Source organism: Chionomys nivalis, chromosome 7, assembly GCF_950005125.1.
Source record: "Chionomys nivalis chromosome 7, mChiNiv1.1, whole genome shotgun sequence".
NCBI lineage: Eukaryota > Metazoa > Chordata > Mammalia > Rodentia > Cricetidae > Chionomys > Chionomys nivalis.
In genome coordinates this window covers 77,336,903-77,356,768 of record NC_080092.1, presented here as the reverse complement: position 1 = coordinate 77,356,768, position 19,866 = coordinate 77,336,903, and the positions used below count along the sequence as shown (strand labels likewise).

Here is a 19,866-nt window from a genome sequence, read left to right as displayed (position 1 = left end):
CCTCTGCCTTCCAAGTTCTGGGATTAAAGGCATGTGCCACCACCGCCCAGCTGTAAAAGAGATTCTTATACACTTGAGAGGGTGGCCCATGCCTGTAACTCCAGAACTCAGAGCTGAGATAGGAGGATTGTGTGTTCTATGCTAACCTAAACTTTAAATTGAGACTGGGGTGTGTGTCCTACAGATGTAGGATCTTAGCACTTTATTGGAAAAGGTTTAAGAAGAATGATTTAGAGACCCTCTAGGAATTCTGAGGTTCACTTAATCTTTTGACAATGGCGGAAGACATGGTCCTTGTCCCTCTAAATGCTGTGGCTCATTTGTTTCTAATTATACCACGACTTGGAGATATATGACCATCCAAGCACTGGTGTTCCTGCTGAGGCAGTAAGATCATTTGAGTCCAAGGGTTCAAAACCAGCCTGGGCAACATAGCAAGACTCCACTTCAAAAATAACAATAACTGGGACCAAAAAAGCATGGGATAAAACTGGACTCGCTGAACATAGTGGACAATGAGGACTGCTGAGAAGTCAAGAACAATGGCACTGGGTTTTGATCCTACTGCACATACTGGCTTTATGGGAGCCTAGGCAGTTTGGATGCTCATTTTACTAGACCTGGAAGGAGGTGGGAGGTCCTTGGACTTCCCAAAGGCCTGCTCTTCGGGCTGATGAGGGAGGGGGACTTGATTGGGGGAGGGGGAGGAAAATGGGAGGCGGTGGCGGGAAGTGTTCTCAAGAACAAAACAAAAACAAAAAGAAATAAGTGAGTGTGATGATTTTTTAAAAATTTTAGGGGGGAACATATGAAGTATAAAACAGGGAAAACTGGGGCTGGAGAGATGGCTCAGTGGTTAAGAGCACTGGCTGCTCTTCCAGAGGTCCTGCGTTCAATTCCCAGCAACCACATGGTGGCTCACAACCATCTGTAATGAGATCTGGTGCCCTCCTCTGGTGTGTGGGCATACATGGAGGCAGAATGTTGTATACATAATAAATAAATAATTTTTTTTTTTTTTTTTGGTTTTTCGAGACAGGGTTTCTCTGTGGCTTTGGAGCCTGTCCTGGAACTAGCTCTGTAGACCAGGCTGGTCTCGAACTCATAGAGATCCGCCTGCCTCTGCCTCCTGAGTGCTGGGATTAAAGGCGTGCACCACCATCACACGGCTTAAATAAATAAATTTTAAAAAAATAAAATAAAAATAAAACAGGGAAAACTGACTTGGTGGCTCACACCTGTAATCCCAGGACTCAGAAAGTTGAGGCAGAAGAATCACTGTAAGTTTAGTGCCTGCTTGGGCTATAGAGTGAGCATGAATATATACACAAGCATAAACATGCATATACAGGGTTGTATACAGGGTTAGCAAGATGGCTCAGCAGGTAAAGGCACTTGCCACTGAGTCTGTCAACCTGAGTTCAAACGCCAGTCCATACAGGGCAGAAGGAAAAAACCGACTCCCACAACTTTCCTCTGACCCCCACACGTGTGATATGCTGTGGCACATACATGTCCCACTTTCTAACACATAAATGAATGTAAAAGCAAATCGGGTAGGGAATGCGGCTATGTCTCCATTGCTAGCATTTGCTGTGTAGTCACGCAGACCTAGGCTCCCGTCCCTGGGACTCATGGAAAAAGCCAGTTGCAGACACCGAGAGAAACAGAAGGATCTCTGGGGCTGTCTGGCCAGCTGGCCTTGCAGAGTTCTGGGTTCAGTGACTTTCAAAAAAATTAGGAAAAAAAAGATTGAGGGAGATACCTACTGCTGACCTTTGCTCCCTGCTGACCTTTGCTCCCTGCATACAGATATTCAACACAGAGACGTACAGGAAAGATAATAGTGAGGCTTTATTTATTTATTTGCTTATTTATTTTGAGACTGGGTCTCTCTATGTAGACCAGGCTGGCCTCAAACTCACAGAGATCTGCCTGCCTTTGCCTTCTGAGTGTTGGGATGAAAGGCAATTGCCACCATACCTAGCAAAACTTTAAAATGAACCAGCCTGCTTCCATCTTGGGCTTAAAAGCCATCTTATATTAAAGACAAACTAGGTTCATTCTCATTTATGATTAAACCTTTGTTTCTCAAGGGTTGGGCTATGCCCCCACCTGTAACCTTAACTACACATGGCCTCGTACTGCCTGTTGGGGAAACAACAACTGTGCTTCTGTTTCAAAAAGGTGTTAGGACTACTTTTTTATGCTTATGTTCTGCTGTTTGTTTGTTTGCTTTTCAAGACAGGGTTCTCTGTGTATAGCCTTGGAGCTTGTCCTAGAACTTGCTCCGTAGACCAGGCTGGCCTTGAACTCACAGAGATTCGCCTGCCTCTGCCTCCCAAGTGCTAGGATTAAAGGAATGTGCCAACACCACTTCTTACATTCGTGTGTTCGGCTTCTATAACCCCACCATTTGGAAACCTCCTATCCCTGAGCTATAAAAAAATCGTGTTTTAAAATGTTAATCTCAGTCGGGCGGTGGTGGCGCACGCCTTTAATCCCAGCACTCGGGAGGCAGAGGCAGGCAGATGTCTGTGAGTTCGAAGCCAGCCTGGTCTACAAGAGCTAGTTCCAGGATGGGCACCAAAGCTACAGAGAAACCCTGTCTCAAAAAAACCAAAAAAAAAAAAAAAAAAAAAAAAAAAAAAAGTTAATCTCTTGAACCCCACTTTTAAGGGGAGACAGTCTGTGCATACGAATTTTTAAAAATTGTTTGCTTTAGTTAGCTTGGTCATGATGATTTGGGTCGGTGGTCTTTCTCCTTGAATCTTTGGAATTCTGGCAAGATGGATGAACAGGTAAAGATGCTTGTGGTCAAAACCTGAGAGCCTGAGGCTGGAGAGGTGGCTCAGCAGTTAAGAGCACTTACTGTTCTTCTAGAGGACCTACCCTGGTCAGCTCATACCCATTCATAACTCCAGTTCCAGGGACTCTGACACTCTTCTGACCTCCTGGGACACCAAGCACACAGATGCAAACTTTAAAAATGGGAAGAGCTGCCTTTCATCCCAGCACTCAGAGGCAGAAGCAAGCGGATCTCTGTGAGTTCAAGGCCAGCCTGGTCTACATAGTTCCAGGCTAGCCAAGGGTACAGAATGAGACATTGTCTCAAAAACCAAACAACAAAACAAACAGAAAAGGGGGTAGGGGAGAATGAGAGCGGCTCGTTGTCCCAAAGGGACAGGAGATGCTAGGATACAGAAAGGTGAAGAGGAGCAGGCATCAGTAGCACCCTGCCAGGACATGCGACTAACCCTTTATTATGCCCATTGCAGTTGCTGCCAGGAGGCCAAGTGGGGCAGAGGGACGGAGAGAGGGACATGGATTCATCTGTGGTTGCTATGGTGCTCCAGGCCGGATTTGCCCATCTCTGCTAATGGAGCAAAGGGTAGAGGAAGGAGGGAGGCAGAGCTCAGAGAACAACCGGTCTCCTCCCTTTCCCTCTTTTATCTCTGGAGCAGATGTGGAGTGTATGTGTCTGGAGTGGGGGTACTGGATCAGAGGTAGAGAAAAGGGTAGTATGCCTGGATTAAGAGGCTTTTGAGATGGGGAGGGCAGACTGAGTGATGGGGGCGGGGCCATCATACCTATATCCAGAAGCTACCCGATGATAACATTAGAGAAAGGGGGGAAAACAGGCTAGACGGTATTAGCATGAGAGAGAAGAGGGAGGGAGATAGGAAGGGAGGGATGCAGGCAGGGAGGGAAAGAGGTGTGGAGACAGACTATACACAAGCCTCTGCCTGCTGCCTTCTCCTGAGCCACCCAAACCTCCAGGCAGCCTGGATTCTAGGGATATGAGAGCTACTGAAGAATGGGCACCATGGCAGTGATCACACCTTTTCTTGTTTGGGGGCTGCTAAGTTGCTGTTTCCTCTGCAGCTGGGCTCTGGGGAGCCAACGGTCCTTCCGCTCTCTGCCTCCACTACCCTCCCAAGCCAAGGCAGTACCTGGGCCCACGTGGAAACCCCCACAGGGGGCCAAAGCAGCCCTGGCTTTTCTCTACTCTGGAGATGTTCAACAGCTGTCAGGGACTAATTGTAGTGAGAGTTATGAAGTCCATGGAACAGAAGGCAGTGTGGGGATCCCCCCAGTCCTACAGAGAGCAGCGGGTACCCTGGCCCAGGCTGCCAATTTTCTCAACATGCTTCTACAAGCCAATGACATCCGGGAATCAAGTGTGGAAGAGGACATTGAGTGGTACCAGGCACTTGTCCGAAGTGTGGTAGAGGGGGACCCAAAAGCCTACAGGGCTTTACTGACCTTTAACCCTCCACCAGGGGCCAGCCACCTTCAGTTGGCCCTGCAGGCCACCCGGATGGGGGATGAGACCATCCTCCGCGACCTCTCTGGGATCAAGGTACAGGAAGAACATCCAGAAGAGAACCTGGACAGCCCTGCCCTGCAGAAGCGAGTACTGACCAATGACCTAAGGAGTCTTGAAAGCCCCAAGTGGCCACGGGGGGATGGGTACGTGGGGGACATACAGCAGGTGAAGCTATCTCCTCCCTTCCTGGAATGCCACGAGGGCCAGCTCCGTCCTGGCTGGCTAGTCACAGTCTCAGCCACATTCTATGGTCTCAAGCCAGATCTCACCCCGGAAGTCAGGTAAGTGGGTTTGGGAAGGACTCGATGGATCTGTGAGGGTGAGGGGGACACGAGTCTACTGCACTGTGCACAGAACATGTGTCTGCAGGGGGCACAGATGTGTGTGTGCGTTCAGCTGTGTGTATCTATACTATTAACATTCTCAGGTGCTTGTGATGTATATGAACCAGTCAATATACATATGTATCTGAACATCTCTTTTTTTAAAAAATATTTATTTATTTTATTATATATACAATATTCTGTCAGTGTGTATGCCTGTGAGCCAGAAGAGGTCACCAGACCTCAATACAGATGGTTGTGAGCCACTATGTGGTTGCCGGGAATTGAACTCAGGACCTTTGGAAGAGCAGGCAATGCTCTTAATCGCTGAGCCATCTCTCCAGTCCCTGAACATCTCTTTGTATGTCTTCATTTTATTTTATTTATTTATTTTGGTTTTTTGAGACAGTGTTTCTCTGTGTAGTATTGGCTCTCTTGGAACTCACTCAGTAGACCAGGCTGGCTTTGAACTCATAGAGATCCACCTGCCTCTGCTTCCCGAGTGCTAGAATTAAAAGTATGTGCCTCCATTGCCCAGCTTTATTTTGTTTATTTTTTTCTTTTCTTTTTTTTATTTTTTATTTTTGCTTTTTCAAGAAAGGGTTTCTTTGTATTACAGACATGGCTGTCCTGGAACTTACTCTGTAGACCAGGCTGACCTCAGAATCACAGAGACCCACCTACCTCTGCCTCCTGAGTGCTGGGATTAAAGGCGTGACCCACCATTGCCCAGTTTATTTTGTTTTCTAAGACAGTTTCTCCTGTAGCCAAGGCTAACCTGGAATCCTGGTCCTCCTGCCTCTACTCTCCAAGTGTTGGGATGACAGGCATGTGCCTGGGTATCTCTTGATGTTGTTTATATGCTGAGGACAATGAGTGAGGAGACTTTCACTCTTGTGCAAACACAGGTATTAAACATGTGTATGTGGATATGTGTGTGTGTGCAGACGGGTGAGTATAGATGGGGCAGGTCTTGGCTCTCATGGCTCACAGGTTTGGGGTATAGACAGAAGAGATGAGAGAAACTGATAGCCAGGCAGTGGTGGTGCACACCTTTAATCCTAGCACTCAGGAGGCAGAGGCAGGTGGATCTCTGTGAGTTTGAGGCCAAATTGGTCTACAGAGCCAGTTCCAGGACAGCTAGAGCTACACAGAGAAACCCTCTCTCGAAAAACAAAATGAAACGAAATGAAAAGAGAAAGAGAGAGATAGAGAGAGAACTTAATGACAGTAATAATCCATATTCCTGACTTCTCAGAGGAACCACACGGACACTTCAGGAAGCTTCCCAGGACAGGGGCTTGGAACCCCTTTTTTTTGCACAGGAGTTGGCGAGTCCCCGGTGTCACTCCCAGTGACCAGGCTCTTGGCGGAGCAGACCTGTTATCCTATGTCTCCTGCCACGGTACTTTGTGATATTCCTCAAAGAACTGGGTCTGCGCTCAGCTAGGGGGAAGCAGGAGCAAAGGAACACAGCGCAGCCAGGCATGCAGCAGCCAGCATTGCTTTCTCAGTTCTCTGCCCCCGTGCATTGTTCCCAGCAGGGCTCCCCCTCCTGTAAACTGGCATCCTGGCTCTTTGCCAGAGCCCTCCCAATTCAGTCACAACAGGGCTCGTCCATTCTCGGACTCCTTCGCTGTGATTAGTTCAGACCTGGTTTGGGCAAAGGAAAGTAATGGTAACCAGCGGGGCTGCATATGTTGTGTGTAAATGCAATGGGTAAGAGCGGAAAAAATCCCTTCACGGTGATCATCTGAGCCCCGGGCTCCTGCGTGTCTTGACATGCCTTTCCCTTCTCCCAACTGATGAGAACCAGGAAATGATAAGATAATGCTGACTAGTGAGGTGGGGAATACTCTAGTGGGAGGGGACTGCTGCCGCAGAGACAGGGCTAATGGCACCGGAGGTCTGCCTTGGATGTGTGCAATCCTGCCCCTCCGCTAAGACTGCACTGCTCAATAATGTAGTGATTGCCTCCGCACCCCCGCTGGGCGCCTAACTGCCAATTTGCTGCCCTAGGGGCCAGGTGCAGATGGACATCGACCTCCAAAGCGTGGACATCAATCAGTGTGCAAGCGGTCCAGGCTGGTACTCCAACACCCACCTGTGTGACCTCAACAGCACTCAGGCAAGGAGGATGGGTCCACTGAGGCCCGCCTTCATTCCCTTTCGCCCTCCGGCCCCGGTCCCACCCCAGATTCCAAGCCCCCAAATCCAGCTCCCAGAGGCAGTCGGCAAAGCCACCCTTTCACATGGTTTTCTCAGGGCTTCAAGGGGGTCCTAACTGATCGTCGAGGTGAAATGACAGGGAGGCCAGTGTACAGCCTATCTCATGCCTCCCATCTCTCCCAAGAAAGCTACTCCGCATGCCCGGGAAAGCTTAATGTGCCTCCTTGTTTGCCCTCGCCTGGTACTCAGCACTCCAGGGTCCCTCTTCAGGGGAACTTTTGAGCCTCGCCTGCTTTCCATTTCCTGGGCTCCATGCTCCACATCAGCACAGCTCTGAGCTCCTCAGGGCGCACAGAGGATGCTCCAGTGGTATTCACCCAAGTCAACAGAATTGCTGGTTGGGTGTGGGAGGAGCCTAACCAAAGCTTGAAAAGGTCTGGGGCTGGTGATGGTGACAAACCGAGCCACTCCCAGAGATCTGTTCTCAACCACTGATCTCAGCTGCGTGCTTAATACCCCTGCCCGGCTCTGAGGCCATGTTTTGTCCCCTGCTGAGCAGACGTCAATAGGAGGAGGTAAAAAAGAGAGCTAAGCTCGGCGTCCCACCAGCCTGGCCTTACGCTGAGGAAAGAGTCCTGTGTTAAAGCCAGATATGTCTTGACAGAGAAAGTTACCCCTCCACAGGAGTCTTTTTGTTGTTATTGTTTTGTATGGTTTTTAGTTTTTGGTTTTTCGAGACAGGGTTTTGCTGTGTAGCCCTGGCTGTCCTGGAACTCTCTCTGTAGAGAAGGCTCGCTTCAACCTCATAGAGACTCACCTGCCTCTGCCTCCCAAGCTACCACTGCCCAGCCATGGGTGTCTTTTTAAAAACTTATCTGTCTTTTTTTTTTTTTTTTTGTTTTGTTTTGTTTTGTTTTGTTTTTCGAGACAGGGTTTCTCTGTGGCTTTGGAGCCTGTCCTGGAACTAGCTCTGTAGACCAGGCTGGTCTCGAACTCACAGAGATCCGCCTGCCTCTGCCTCCCGAGTGCTGGGATTAAAGGCGTGCGCCACCATCGCCCGGCTTTTTTTTTTTTTTATTTTAGCAACTTGATTTTTTTTCTAATTTCATTTTATGTGCATTGGTGTGAGGGTATCAGATTCCCTGGAACTGGAGTTCCAGACAGTTATAAGCTGCCATGTGGGTGCTGGAAATTGAACCCAGGTCCTAGAGAAGAACAGCCAGTGCTCTCAACCACCGAGTCATTGCTACCTGTCTTGATTAGAACTACTGTTGCTGTGGTGGATCACCATGATGATGGGGAAGAAAGGGTTGATTTCTCTCACAGTTCCATATAACAGTTCATCATCAAAAGCAGTGAAGGCAGGAACTCTAGCAGGGCAGGATCCTGGAGATGGGAGCTGCTCCAGAGACCATGGAGGGGTGCTGCTTACTGGCTTGCTCATCTTTTGTATAGAACCCAGGACCAAAAGCCCAGGGATGACCCTACCAACAGTGTGCTGGGCCACATCAATCACTAATTAAGAAAATGCCCTACAGCTGGATCTTATGAGGGCACTTTCCCAACAGAGGCTCTTATTGCTCCCAATAACTCTAGCTTGTGTCAAGTTGACATAAAACTAGCCAGCATGACACCAATATGCCAAGTGGGGCAGTTGTGGGAACCCTTTGAAGCAGGGGGTAGGCACATAAGAGGTGTGATTGGGCTGTGAGTTCTCCCTGTCTTCACCTCCCCCAGTACCTAGCCCTAGCAACAGCTAGGCACCCAGAAATGGGACACGAGGCTCCTGTTACTGCCAGCCCGAACAAAAGAGTTATGTATCCCGGTTATGTATTCTGTATTCTTTTCTTGGATACTCCTTGAAAAGACCCAACAGCAGGGAATGGGGACGTTTGCAGAGGTGGGGGTGGGAGTGGGTGTCTGGGCAAGAAGCGGAGAAAGCTTCTGGTGAAATCTCCTATTGTAAACCCAGAAGTCATGGAGGGAGGGAACTCTTCCCAGCAGGGAAAGCTTTTGGAGAAAAACATCATACAAAACAAATGCCAGCCGGGCGGTGGTGGCGCACGCCTTTAATCCCAGCACTTGGGAGGCAGAGGCAGGAGAATCTCTATGAGTTCGAGACCAGCCTGGTCTACAAGAGCTAGTTCCAGGACAGGCTCCAAAACCACAGAGAAACCCTGTCTCGAAAAACAAAAAAAAAAAAAAAAAAAGTCAAAACAAATGTCATTTGTCATCCCCACAGTGTGTCCCTCTGGAGAGTCAGGGTTTTGTCCTTGGCCGCTATCTCTGTCGCTGCCGACCTGGATTCTACGGGGCTAGCAGTTCTGGGGGTATGTAAGTGTGGAGAGGGCTAAGCAGAGGTTTTGCTAGCCAAGGGAAGTTGGGATGGAATATCTGTGGGGTTGACACACAGGTATGAGGCAAGTTAGCCTCTGAACAAACCTTAGCCTGGTGTCTGCCTGTTACCATGCCCTTACTGGGACACAACCCTTCCCTCTTATTCCTGGGGCCATAAGTTACAGGAGGGCATGTGGCCCTCAGGACCCAAGGCTAGAACCTCAGAAATCCCTAGCCAAGTTCTCTTTACACCCATCTTGTCTTCCGTAGGGTTAGAAGAGAGTGCAGTTCAGACTGCTGGGCAATTCGGGTCCCCTCAAGGCAGTTTAGGGAAGCTGCTGAGGTGCCAGCCGTGTCCTGAGGGCTGCACTAGCTGTCTGGATGCCACGCCATGCCTGGTGGAGGAGGCCTTGGCACTGAGGACAGCAGTGCTGGCCTGCCAGGCCTGCTGCATGCTGGCCGTCTTCCTGAGTATGCTGGTCGCCTACCGTTGCCGCAGGAGCAAGGCAAGAAGGCCCCCTATCTCTCTTCTATGCACACGTCCAACCCATCTCAAATAAAGCGCCAAGTCTTGGGAGAATGGGTGCCAATCTTGTTTCTACACTTGAAGGTGTGACATTAGGCAGTACTTTTCTAGCCCTGTTTCGACCTGTTTTTTCATCTGCAACATTGTATTCATTCAACAAATATTAGTTGAATGTCTGCTCAGAGCAAACTACTACATAGGCACTCTACAACAGAAGTGCTCTGGATTCCCAAGGCATAGAGGAAGCAATGAGACAGAGGCAAGGAGGGGAGTGACTTTCAGGTGCCATGGGGGCTCAGAGGAGAGACCCAGTTGTTCTGGAGGAGATGGCATTGGAGAGAATTTCTAGAAAAAGTGTTACTGGGGCCAGGCTCAAAGGTTCATTGGTTTTATCTGGGCAAAGAAGAGGAATCTTATTCTAGACCAAGGTGCAGTAGGCCCCAAAGCTTGAAGGAATACCAGAGGCCCTTCCTAGCTCCAGCAACCTTCGGTGTGAGCCCGGCAGGGCCCTTGGTGCAAACATAGGCAGACACTGCGGTGAGACAGGAGACTGGCTGTGAACAGGGGGTGGAACTAGTGCTGTTGGAGGAAGCCCAAGGCCGAGTGAGCCTCCAGACAGGCCAGGCTTGGTGTCCTCAGAGCCCTGCTTACACCTTTCTCCCTGGGCTTACAGAGGATCCGGGCATCTGGAATCTTCCTGCTGGAGACCATCCTTTTTGGATCCTTACTTCTTTACTTTCCTGTGAGTCTGCGACCAGTAGCTGACCTTACTTTCTTAGTATCCCCTACTCCCAAACTGTCCCCATCCTCCAGAATCCTTTTCCGTCTCTTAGGAAGATTTAGTGACTTTAAATTCCCCTGACCAGCGTGGCAGTGGCACATGCCTTTAATCCCATCACTCAGGAAGCAGAAGCAGGTGGATTTCTGTGAGATCCAGGCCAGCCTGGTCTACAGAGCGAGTTCTAGGACAGTTAAGGCTACACAGAGAAACCCTGTCTCAAACAACAACAACAACAAAAGTTAAATTCTCCCTATCTATTCACACAAATGGCATGCTGGCCTAGTAAGCTCTGGAGGCAGACACCCAGATTGAAAAGAATTTTCTGGGGACTAGAGAGATGGCTCAGAGGTTAAGAGCACTGGCTGCTCTTCCAAAGGTCCTGAGTTCGATTCCCAGCAACCAAATGGAGGCTCACAACCATCTGTAATGAGATCTTGTGTCCTCTTCTGGCCTGCAGGCATACATACAGGTAGAATACTGTATACATAATAAATAAAATTAAAAAAAGAAAGAAATTTCTGACTTGTTGGTGCAATAAGGCAAGTTACCTACCTCCCCTTCCTGATAATTAATGCTCCAACAGTGTAAAAAGGAAGTGTGAGGCCCCCTCTGTGGGGCTGCTAGGAAGATTAGTCACGTACATGACACAGATGGAGAGGGGAGGAAAGCATAGCAGAGGGCAGCTGTCTCTGTCTCCTGGCCATCAGGTCTTCATCCTCTACTTCAAGCCCAGCGTGTTCCGCTGCATCGCTCTCCGCTGGGTCCGGCTGCTGGGTTTTGCCGTTGTCTATGGGACCATTATACTGAAACTGTCTAGGTAGGCCCTTGCCGACCTCACCACTGGCTACCCAGCTCATTCATCCAGGGAAGTTTTTTGAAGCCAGTCCTTTCCCTGTATCCCCAGCCCAGCCTCAATCACTCAGCTTTCTCCCTCTATGTAGCGTTTGGAAAGATGGGGGGAGGTAAATATGCGGGGGGCTGGGAAGCAATGGACAGACTTAGGACTCTGGCCTCACACTCGGTCCTCCTGACTTCCCACATGTACCTTACTCCCCTCAGGGTACTCCAGCTGTTTCTGTCTCGAACAGCCCAGCGAGGCCCACACCCAAGCAGTGGGCAGCTGCTGCAGCGCCTGGGACAGCTCCTGTTGTTGGTATTGGGTTTCTTGGTCCTGTGGACAGCTGGTGTCCTGGAGCCAGGCATCCAGCACACGCCTCTGGTGACCCGAGGCCACACTCCCACCGGCCGCCATTTCTACCTCTGTCACCACGACCACTGGGACTACATCATGGTTGTGGGTGAGCTGCTTCTTCTGAGCCCAGCCTGCTGCTGGCCCAGGCTGTTGCCGCCATGTTCTTCTTGAGTTGGTTCCCCTGGGTCTGCGCTGCCCAACACAGTTGGTTTGGGAGAGGGTTAGCCGGCTGCTGAAATGGTGAGGGCTCTCCTCTCTCTCACTCCCCCCCAGCGGAAATGCTACTGCTGTGTGGGGGCAGTTTCCTCTGCTACGCCACCCGGGCTGTCCCCTCAGCCTTCCATGAACCACGCTACATGGGCATCGCCCTGCACAACGAGCTGCTACTCTCTACTATCTTCCACACGGTCAGGTGAGGGCTGGCCCCCTGCCTAAGACTCCTCTCACCTCGCCAGTGTTCCCCACCTCCGGGTGAAGGGGTCCGGTCTGTCTAACAGCGATCCTTGCACGGCTGTGATGCCCAGCAGGGTACAGAAGGACTCCACATACACCACTCCTCTATCTCACATCTCCTTCAGGAGAGATACCCAATCCACAGGAAGTGTGTCTGGTTCCTAACTGCCTGCCTGTCATCCCTGAGTGTTTCCCCTCGAACCCTGACCGCTTCCTTACCCTTTAGCCTTCAGAGCAGCAGCCCTGCTGTGTGTTTATGAGAACCTGACCCTGTAGCAGAAGAAGAAGCAAACTACGGGCTGTTCCTCATAGAGTCCTGGGCACTGTTCTGTTCTGTAATCTGGACAAGCAAAAGCGGTGGGGTGAAATCATTTAGGAGGGCTTCTCAGAATTAATTAATGAGAACCTTGAGATCACACCTCTGATCCAGAGAAGGCAAGGAGTCCTCCTGGCAGAGCACCAGACTGGGCTGGAGTGGACATCTAGTGAGGTCAGGCAGGCAGGCTCCTGCCACCTTCACTGACCACCCTGTCCCATCTGGTCCTTAGGTTTGCGCTGGTTCCTTCCCTGCACCCAGACTGGACCCTTCTCCTCTTCTTCCTCCATACCCATAGTACAGTCACGGCCACGCTGGCTCTGCTCTTCATCCCAAAGGTAAGGTCTTTCCCCTTCTGTGTGAGGCAGGCCCTCAGCCCCTTGGTAAAGAACTCCATGGCCCTGCCACCTCAGCACCCTCTCCACATCAAAACACGATGAGCATCCCGAACAAGGACCTGACTGAGAAAGGAAGCTACTCCCTGCTTCCAGTTCCCATGTAAGCAACATAGAGGGATAGAGGAAGACTTTGTTTGGTTTGGATTTTTTGTTTTGTTTTATTCTGTTTTGTGTTTGGGTTTTTTGTTTGTTTGTTTGTTGGTTGGTTGGTTGGTTCTTTGTTTTGTTTTGTTTTGAGACAGGGTTTCTCTGTGTAGCCCTCACTGTCCCAGAACTCGCTCTGTAGACCAGGCTGGCCTTGAACTCAGAGCTCCTCCTACCTCTGCCTCCTGATCACTGTGCCACGGTGCACATTAAAAGCATGTGCCACCATGTCTTGCATCCTTTCAGCCCAGCTGGTAGACTCTGAAGATGTGGGGAGCAGGTTAGAAAGCTGAAGGCCATGCCTACAGACACTGTGCTGGTCCCTAAGGAAGATGAGTAACAGGGAATAAAATTCTCTGAGACCTTGGATCCCAAATCAGAGAAGGGTAAAGATTCCTGAAGTAGAGACCGAGTAGGTAAGGACAGGAGTAGGCAGGATGCCATCGTGTCTCCCGACCCCTCCCCCCCATCTTGGCTAGTTCTGGAAGCCAGGGGCGCCTCCCCGAGAGGAGATCTTGGATGAGGTGTATGAAGATGAGCTGGACCTGCAGCGCTCAGGCTCCTACCTCAACAGCAGCATCGCCTCAGCCTGGAGTGAGCGAAGCCTGGACCCAGGGGATATTCGGGTAGGTCCCTCTCCCCCACCCCAGTTCCTTTGATATCAGTGTTTAAGGTCTGAGCAGGGGAGCACAGCTGGGCTGCCATGGGACTACAAACCACAGAATCACCTTCCCTGATCTCATACCATCCACTTGAAAGGAATACCCAAAATCCAGACGTCCAGGCCCAGCCAAGAGTTGATTCTTAATCCTGTGTCCTCATCAGGAGGTGGGGCAGACTAGAAAAGCCTCGAGTTCCTAGCAAGATGGGATGGCTAATGACCCTAAGAGTCAGATGTGGGGTCTAGAAAGTGTCCCCAAGCCTGTGTTTCAGCACCTTCTTCGATTTTGTTGTCCTGGAACTCATTTATAGACCAGGCTAGCCTCCAACTCAGAGATCTGCCTGCCTCTGTCTCCCAAGTGCTGGGATTAAGGGTGTGCACCACCACACCGGGGCACCTCTACATCTTCTATGTAACCTGTGTCCACTTCCTTAGAACATTTGAGGAGGTTGACGGAACTAGCAGATGGAGACTGTTACATATCAGTGTCCACGAAACCTCTGCTCTGAATTTCTCCCCAAACAACAACAACCACAACAATAAAACCCCAAAACTGAAGCTGCAGAGGCCCAGAGAGGTCAATACAATTCCTTAGAGATACACGTGGGTCAGCAGTCTTAAAGCCAGACCTGTCCTGCGCCACAGGCTGATCATTTCCCAGATCACAGTGCTCCAAAGAAGTGAGGGCACCCTGAACCCTCAAGGCTGAGTGGATCCAACTCAGAACCAACTTGGCTCTGGTCTCGCAGGAGTGGAGTGGTGAATTCTGCATTTTAGGAACAGGAAAGGAGGCAGCTTGGTGGAGAAGCGATGCCCCAGGAAAGGGAGCAGCATGGTTGGTGGGGGGCGGGCTCCGTCTCTCAGAGGTGGCTCTGCTGCCCTGCCCCTTCCTTGCAGGATGAGCTGAAGAAGCTCTACGCCCAGCTGGAGGTCTGCAAGACCAAGGAGATGACTGCTAACAACCCCCATCTTCCCAAGAAGCAGAGAAGTTCACGCCAGGGACTGGGGCGCTCTTTCATGAGGTACCTGGCTGAGTTCCCAGAGGCCCTGGCTAAGCAGCACTCCCGGGACTCCGGCTCTCCAGGCCACAGCAGCCTGCCAGGCTCTTCTCGACAGAGGCTTCTTAGCTCCAATCTTCAAGAAACTGAGAAGCCACCAGCTCTGCGCAAGACCCGCAGCACGTATGACCACCACAGGGAGCATAACACACCCCTCCTTGACTCCACACTGAGGAGGACCCTGTCCAAGAAGTCCTCGATGTCAGAGGGCCAAGCAGAGGGGCCCCCAGCCCTGGGCTTCAGGTCGGCCAGTGCCCACAACCTGACCGTAGGAGAAAGACTCCCCAGAGCCAGGCCCATTTCCCTGCAGAAGTCACTTAGTGTTGCGGCTGGCTCCAGGGAAAGGGCTCTGCTTGTGGCCAGTCAGGCCTACCTGGAGGAAACCTATCGACAGGCGAAAGAGAGAGAGGAGAGAAAGAAAGCTGAGGCAGTCGCAGTGAGCCCAGCGCCAAGCCCAGCGCTGAGCCCAGCACGCAGGCCATCTGCCAGGAGGTTGGAGAGGCCTCTAAGGCCTCCTCTGTCAGCCCCACCATCCCCTGCCAAGAGCAGCAGCCTCGACAGTTCTCATACCCCGGGGAGGCCTCAGGAGGAGGCTGGGAGAAGGCTACCTCACCCACCCATCCTGCACCAGGTCTCCACACCCATCTTGGCTCTGTCTGGGGCCTGCCTGGGAGAGCCAAGAATGTTGTCTCCCACTCCAACCTCCACGCTGGCTCCTGTTTTGTTGCCAAGCCTGGCCCCAACCTCTACCCCTGTCCTGGCACCACTCCCATTGTCCCCCCAAAGCCCGCCCCTACTCACTTTCATCTGCCCCTGGGAAAATGCAGAACTGCCAGGCAAGAAAGAAAATGTGGTCCAGGAAGGTCCCACGGGGTCAGAGCAAAGCAGCCACCTACCTGCCTCAGCTCGGACCAGGATCTGGAGGGCCCTCTCTGTGGCAATGGAGAAAAGGGAGGCTGGAGAGAGTGAGAGGACCACCGAGGATGGACATGTCCAGGGGGAAACCGATGACATGGATGAGGACAAGCCCAAGGTCTTCTCAAAATCCCACAGCCTTAAGACCCCCCTGCAGCAGGGCTCCGTGCGCAACCTGGGCCTGGCCATCAAAGCTCTAACCCGTTCTAGGAGCACCTACAAAGAGAAGGAGGGTGGGGAGGACAACCCTGAGACTGAGAAGGGAAAATCTACAGGGGTGAGCATGGGGGCTCCACCCCGATCTCCCAGGCTAGGCCGGCCCAAGGCAGTGAGCAAACAGGCTGCCCTCAGCCCCTGTGAAGATGAGGAATCCCTCCAGAACCAACAGAACACTCACACCAGCAAAATGCTCCATGGCTGTCACAGAGAAGGCAGCAGAGGACAGGACGATAGGAACAAGAGGGCATCACAGGGCCCAGGGGAGCAAAGAGTTGAGAGAACTGGTAAGCTAGGGCTTGCTACACTGAGGCAAGTTTTTGGGGGCAAAAATACTGAACAAGCGAAGGAATCCTCTGTGGGTGAACAAGAGGCACCAATTACTGCCCTTCAGCCCCTAGGCAGTGCTGACCACAGGGTGGCAGAGGTATGCCCCTGGGAAGTACCTCACTCAGGAATGTCCCAGTCAGAGAGTAGCGACAAAGCCACAGTCTGTCCCTGGGAGGGGACTGAAGGAAACCTTGAGAAGATGCCATCAATACAAGTTCTAAGTCGCTCCTGGGAAGAGAGGGAGAAAGCCGCAGAGGTATCAGAGCCCAGGAGTGTGGGAGCCATTACTGGGAGAAAGCCAGAGAGGCTGATCCGGAGCCAGGAGGCAGTGTGTCCTTGGGAAAATGCCGACCCTAGAGGTCTGTCTCCACAGTTGGCCCATCGGGATTCTGACAGAACCCAGGGCAACTCTGCAGTAGTGGGCAGTCCAGAGGGTCTTCTACCTGAGGCTGCCAAGGCTGAGCTGTGCCCCTGGGAACTGAGTGATATAGGGGAGGGGACATTGCCCCAGAGAGTGAAGGAACTCCCTGAAGAAAGGCAGAAATCCCCCAAGAAGGCAGCTCTCTGGAGAGAACAGAATCTGGGCAGAGACCTGGTGTCTCTCTGTCCTTGGGAAAGTACGGATTTTCGGGGTCCCTCAGCAGTCTCACTTCAAGCCCCAGGAGGCTCAGGGAGTTCGGGCAGTGGTACTGCAGAGGTCTGCTCATGGGAGACCTCTAATGGCAAGAAAGCTGAGGTCTGCCCCTGGGAACTGGGAGCAGGCGCAGACACACTGAATCAGGGAGGGGATGGGCAGACCGCCTCTAGAGAGGGGTACTTGGGAAAGATGGGGGAGCAAACTGCGAGGGCAAAGGCTACAGTCCATCCAGGGCAGGAGTCGGTGTGCCCCTGGGAGGACGCAGCCCCTGAGCAGTCCAGCCCACATCCAGACAGCTCCTCCTCCAAGGCTGGTGGGCAGTTCCTAAGCAGTGGGGCCAGCCAGGCCTTGCAAGTGTGTCCCTGGGAAGAGCTCAAGTCAGAAGAGAAGCAGGCAATGCCTTCAACAGCAGAAATCTGTCCCTGGGAAACAGATGGAAGAACCGGGGACAGGACATCAGAACACACACCAAAAAGAGGAGAATTTCAAAAAGACGGGGAAAAAATACCTGAAAAAGCAAGAATCCAAACGTGGGAAAAGACTGGGAGGCAGACCCAAAAGCAGGAAGCAATCTGCCCCTGGGAGAGCACGGACCTTGGTGGCACCCCACAAAAAGACACAGAGAAACCCCAAGCCATTCTCCAGAGGCAAGGCAGTATGGGAGGCAAAGCTGCTGAGATCTGCCCATGGGACATGGAGGAGAGCCTGACAGCTGAGAAGGCCAAGATCTGTCTCTGGGAAGTGGGTGCTGGCGCCGGAGAGGAGAGGACTGTGGGAGCTGGAGCCTCTGGGGTCTCTCTGAATGACACAGGCCAGACTTGTGCAGATTCTGGACCCAGGCAGATAGCGGCTACTACTCCAAATAAGTCAGAGAGGCCGAGCCTGGAGAAGGAGGTGGTCTGTCCCTGGGACAGTGTGGGCCCAGGGGACTCCTGTCAGCAGCCAGATACTCTGAGCACCGAGAAACCAAAAGATGGGCTCCAGGACAGTGTGATCGCCAGGTCAATAGAGGTGTGCCCCTGGGAAGCAGAGGAAGTTCCTATCAGTGAAAAAGCCAAGATCTGTCCCTGGGATGTGTATGAGGGAACCAAGGTGAAAGGCCTAGAGCGAGAGACAGAGAGTGAGCCAGCAGAGGAAGGGCCAAAAGATCTGGAAAAGGTGGCAGCCCAGGTCACCGAGGTCTCAGGCTTGCCCAGCAACATCAGCTGTCAGATCGCAGAAGGGCAGTCCTCGGAAGCAAGTGACAGGCTGACAGATATGCGAGTCCTGAGGGAAGATCCAAAGATGGGTTCTCTCCCAGAACACACAACCCAAGGAAAAGCTGCAGCTTTGAAATCACAGTTCCCAGTGGACAGGGGAGGAACAAACAAGGAGTTAGCCAGCTCCCAGACACTGGTCAGTGCTGGCAGGAGGGTTGCTGAGATGTGCCCATGGGATGCTCCTATCCCAGAACAGAATGAACCTGACAGTGACACCAAGGTTGAGCTCTGTCCCTGGAAGGTGACTGGGAGAATTATGGAGCCACAGACATCAGGACTGGATGAAAAGGAGAACCCTCAAGAGGAACAAGAAAGGGCCCCTGAAAAACCAGAACACAAAGGGGTGGCAGTTCAGGAAACATCACAGATCAGCGGCCTTGGGAAGCAGGAAGCTATGTGTCCTGGGGAGAGTCAGGACTTTGGGGTGCAACCAGCCACAGGTGCTTCTGACGGAAGCAAAGGCTGTTCTGAGAAAGTGGGCTCTGTGGGGTCCAGGGTGGCAAAAGTGTGTCCTTGGGAAGTAGAAGAGGTTCCCTCTGCTAAGAAAGCAGAGATCTGCCCTGGGGAAACAAGTTCAGGAACAGTGGTGGAGGGGGCACTGGACCAGGGGCAGGATGGAGAATCACGGGGAGCTGGAGGGGCTGAAGGACACTTTTTAGAAGCAGCAGAGACAGTCTACCCCTTGGAAGGTGCAGAGTCAGCAGAGCTCTTCCCTGAGGCAGACACCCTGGACACAGACCACTGTAAGGTGAGCCCCCATGGAGCAAGCAGTCCAGGGAAAAGGCCAGCAGAACTATGTCAATGGGAAGTCACAGACCCAGAAGGAAATAAAATCAAGGGCACCATGGCAGATATCTGTCCATGGGAGGAAACCAGAGCCCCAGCTGATGGATCTGGCCTCCTGGCTTTACCGACAACCCAGACAGATGTCCCTGCTGCTCCTGAGAAATCACTCTGCCTCTCCATACACAGACCTTTGGAGAGCTTTGTTCCAGGGAGCAAGAGCATCCGCCCAGAAGTGAGCAAGCCACCCAGTGCTTTTCTTCTGGAAGGTGTCAGAGAACAAGGAACTTTGGGACTTGAGCCCGGAGCCAAGTCAGCTCCAGAGCCAAGTCTCGAAGAAGCAGAGGCTCCAAAGTCTTCTTCCTTAACTGAAGACCAAGGACAAATGGCTTCTGAGACTCAAGATGGAGAACTTAGCCCTCCACCTGCTTATCCTTGGGACTGTGAATGACAACGCCATAGAGAGGTCAGAGCTCCTTCAGGACACATCCCACGTTCCAGTTCCCAAAGAGCTGACTTAAAGACTACTCCTTGCTTGGCTACTCCTCTCCTCAAGAGGCCAGAAGGCAATTCATTCAAAAGGAACTGTACAAGAGGGGTGCAGTTTGAACCCTAAGGGACATCCCATCCTCTCCATTTCTCTTTCTGCTTGAGGAAACAAAAGCTGGACCCTCCCCTTCTAAAGAACCCTGCTATTTGTCCAGTGTACCTGACCCAAGCCATTCAAGTCTGAACTCTCACTTAAACGAAGCTTACCCAAGGCAGCAAAGAACTAAGCCACACAAGGCAGTGGTGATTGGGGAGCTGTGGGTGAGAGAAGGCTGTACAGCCACGTAATTCAGGATGAAAGGCAGGGCTAGAATACGCTTCAGTGGTTAGGAGCATGCACTGCTCCTGCTTAGGACCTAGGTTTTGTTCTCAACACCCAGTCAAGTGGCTTACAACCACAGTATCTCCAGCCCTAGGGGAATCCTCCAGCTTCTTCTTCTGGTCTCTGAGGTCACCTACATTCAGGTGCACATATCCCCACATAGACAG

The 19,866-nt window shown here is 51.7% G+C and overlaps 1 protein-coding gene across 1 annotated transcript; it reads left to right on the top strand.

The window, feature by feature from the left end:
• The first annotated feature begins 3,817 nt into the window (after positions 1–3,817).
• Positions 3,818–19,279, top strand: Gpr179 (G protein-coupled receptor 179). Its single transcript, XM_057776603.1, has 11 exons — positions 3,818–4,611; positions 6,673–6,781; positions 9,065–9,152; positions 9,430–9,665; positions 10,359–10,427; positions 11,174–11,283; positions 11,526–11,764; positions 11,932–12,070; positions 12,660–12,765; positions 13,449–13,595; positions 14,528–19,279. Exons 1-11 carry the CDS (start codon positions 3,818–3,820, stop codon positions 19,277–19,279), a joined length of 6,789 nt encoding a protein of 2,262 aa, XP_057632586.1.
• The last annotated feature ends 587 nt before the right edge of the window (positions 19,280–19,866 follow it).

Coding starts and splice junctions, on each gene's coding strand:
- Gpr179 (XM_057776603.1), top strand. CDS start 3,818: ATGGGCACCATGGCAGTGATCACACCTTTTCTTGTTTGGGGGCTGCTA. Junction 9,153..9,429: donor CGGGGCTAGCAGTTCTGGGG/GTATGTAAGTGT, acceptor TGTCTTCCGTAG/GGTTAGAAGAGAGTGCAGTT. Junction 12,071..12,659: donor ACTATCTTCCACACGGTCAG/GTGAGGGCTGGC, acceptor TCTGGTCCTTAG/GTTTGCGCTGGTTCCTTCCC.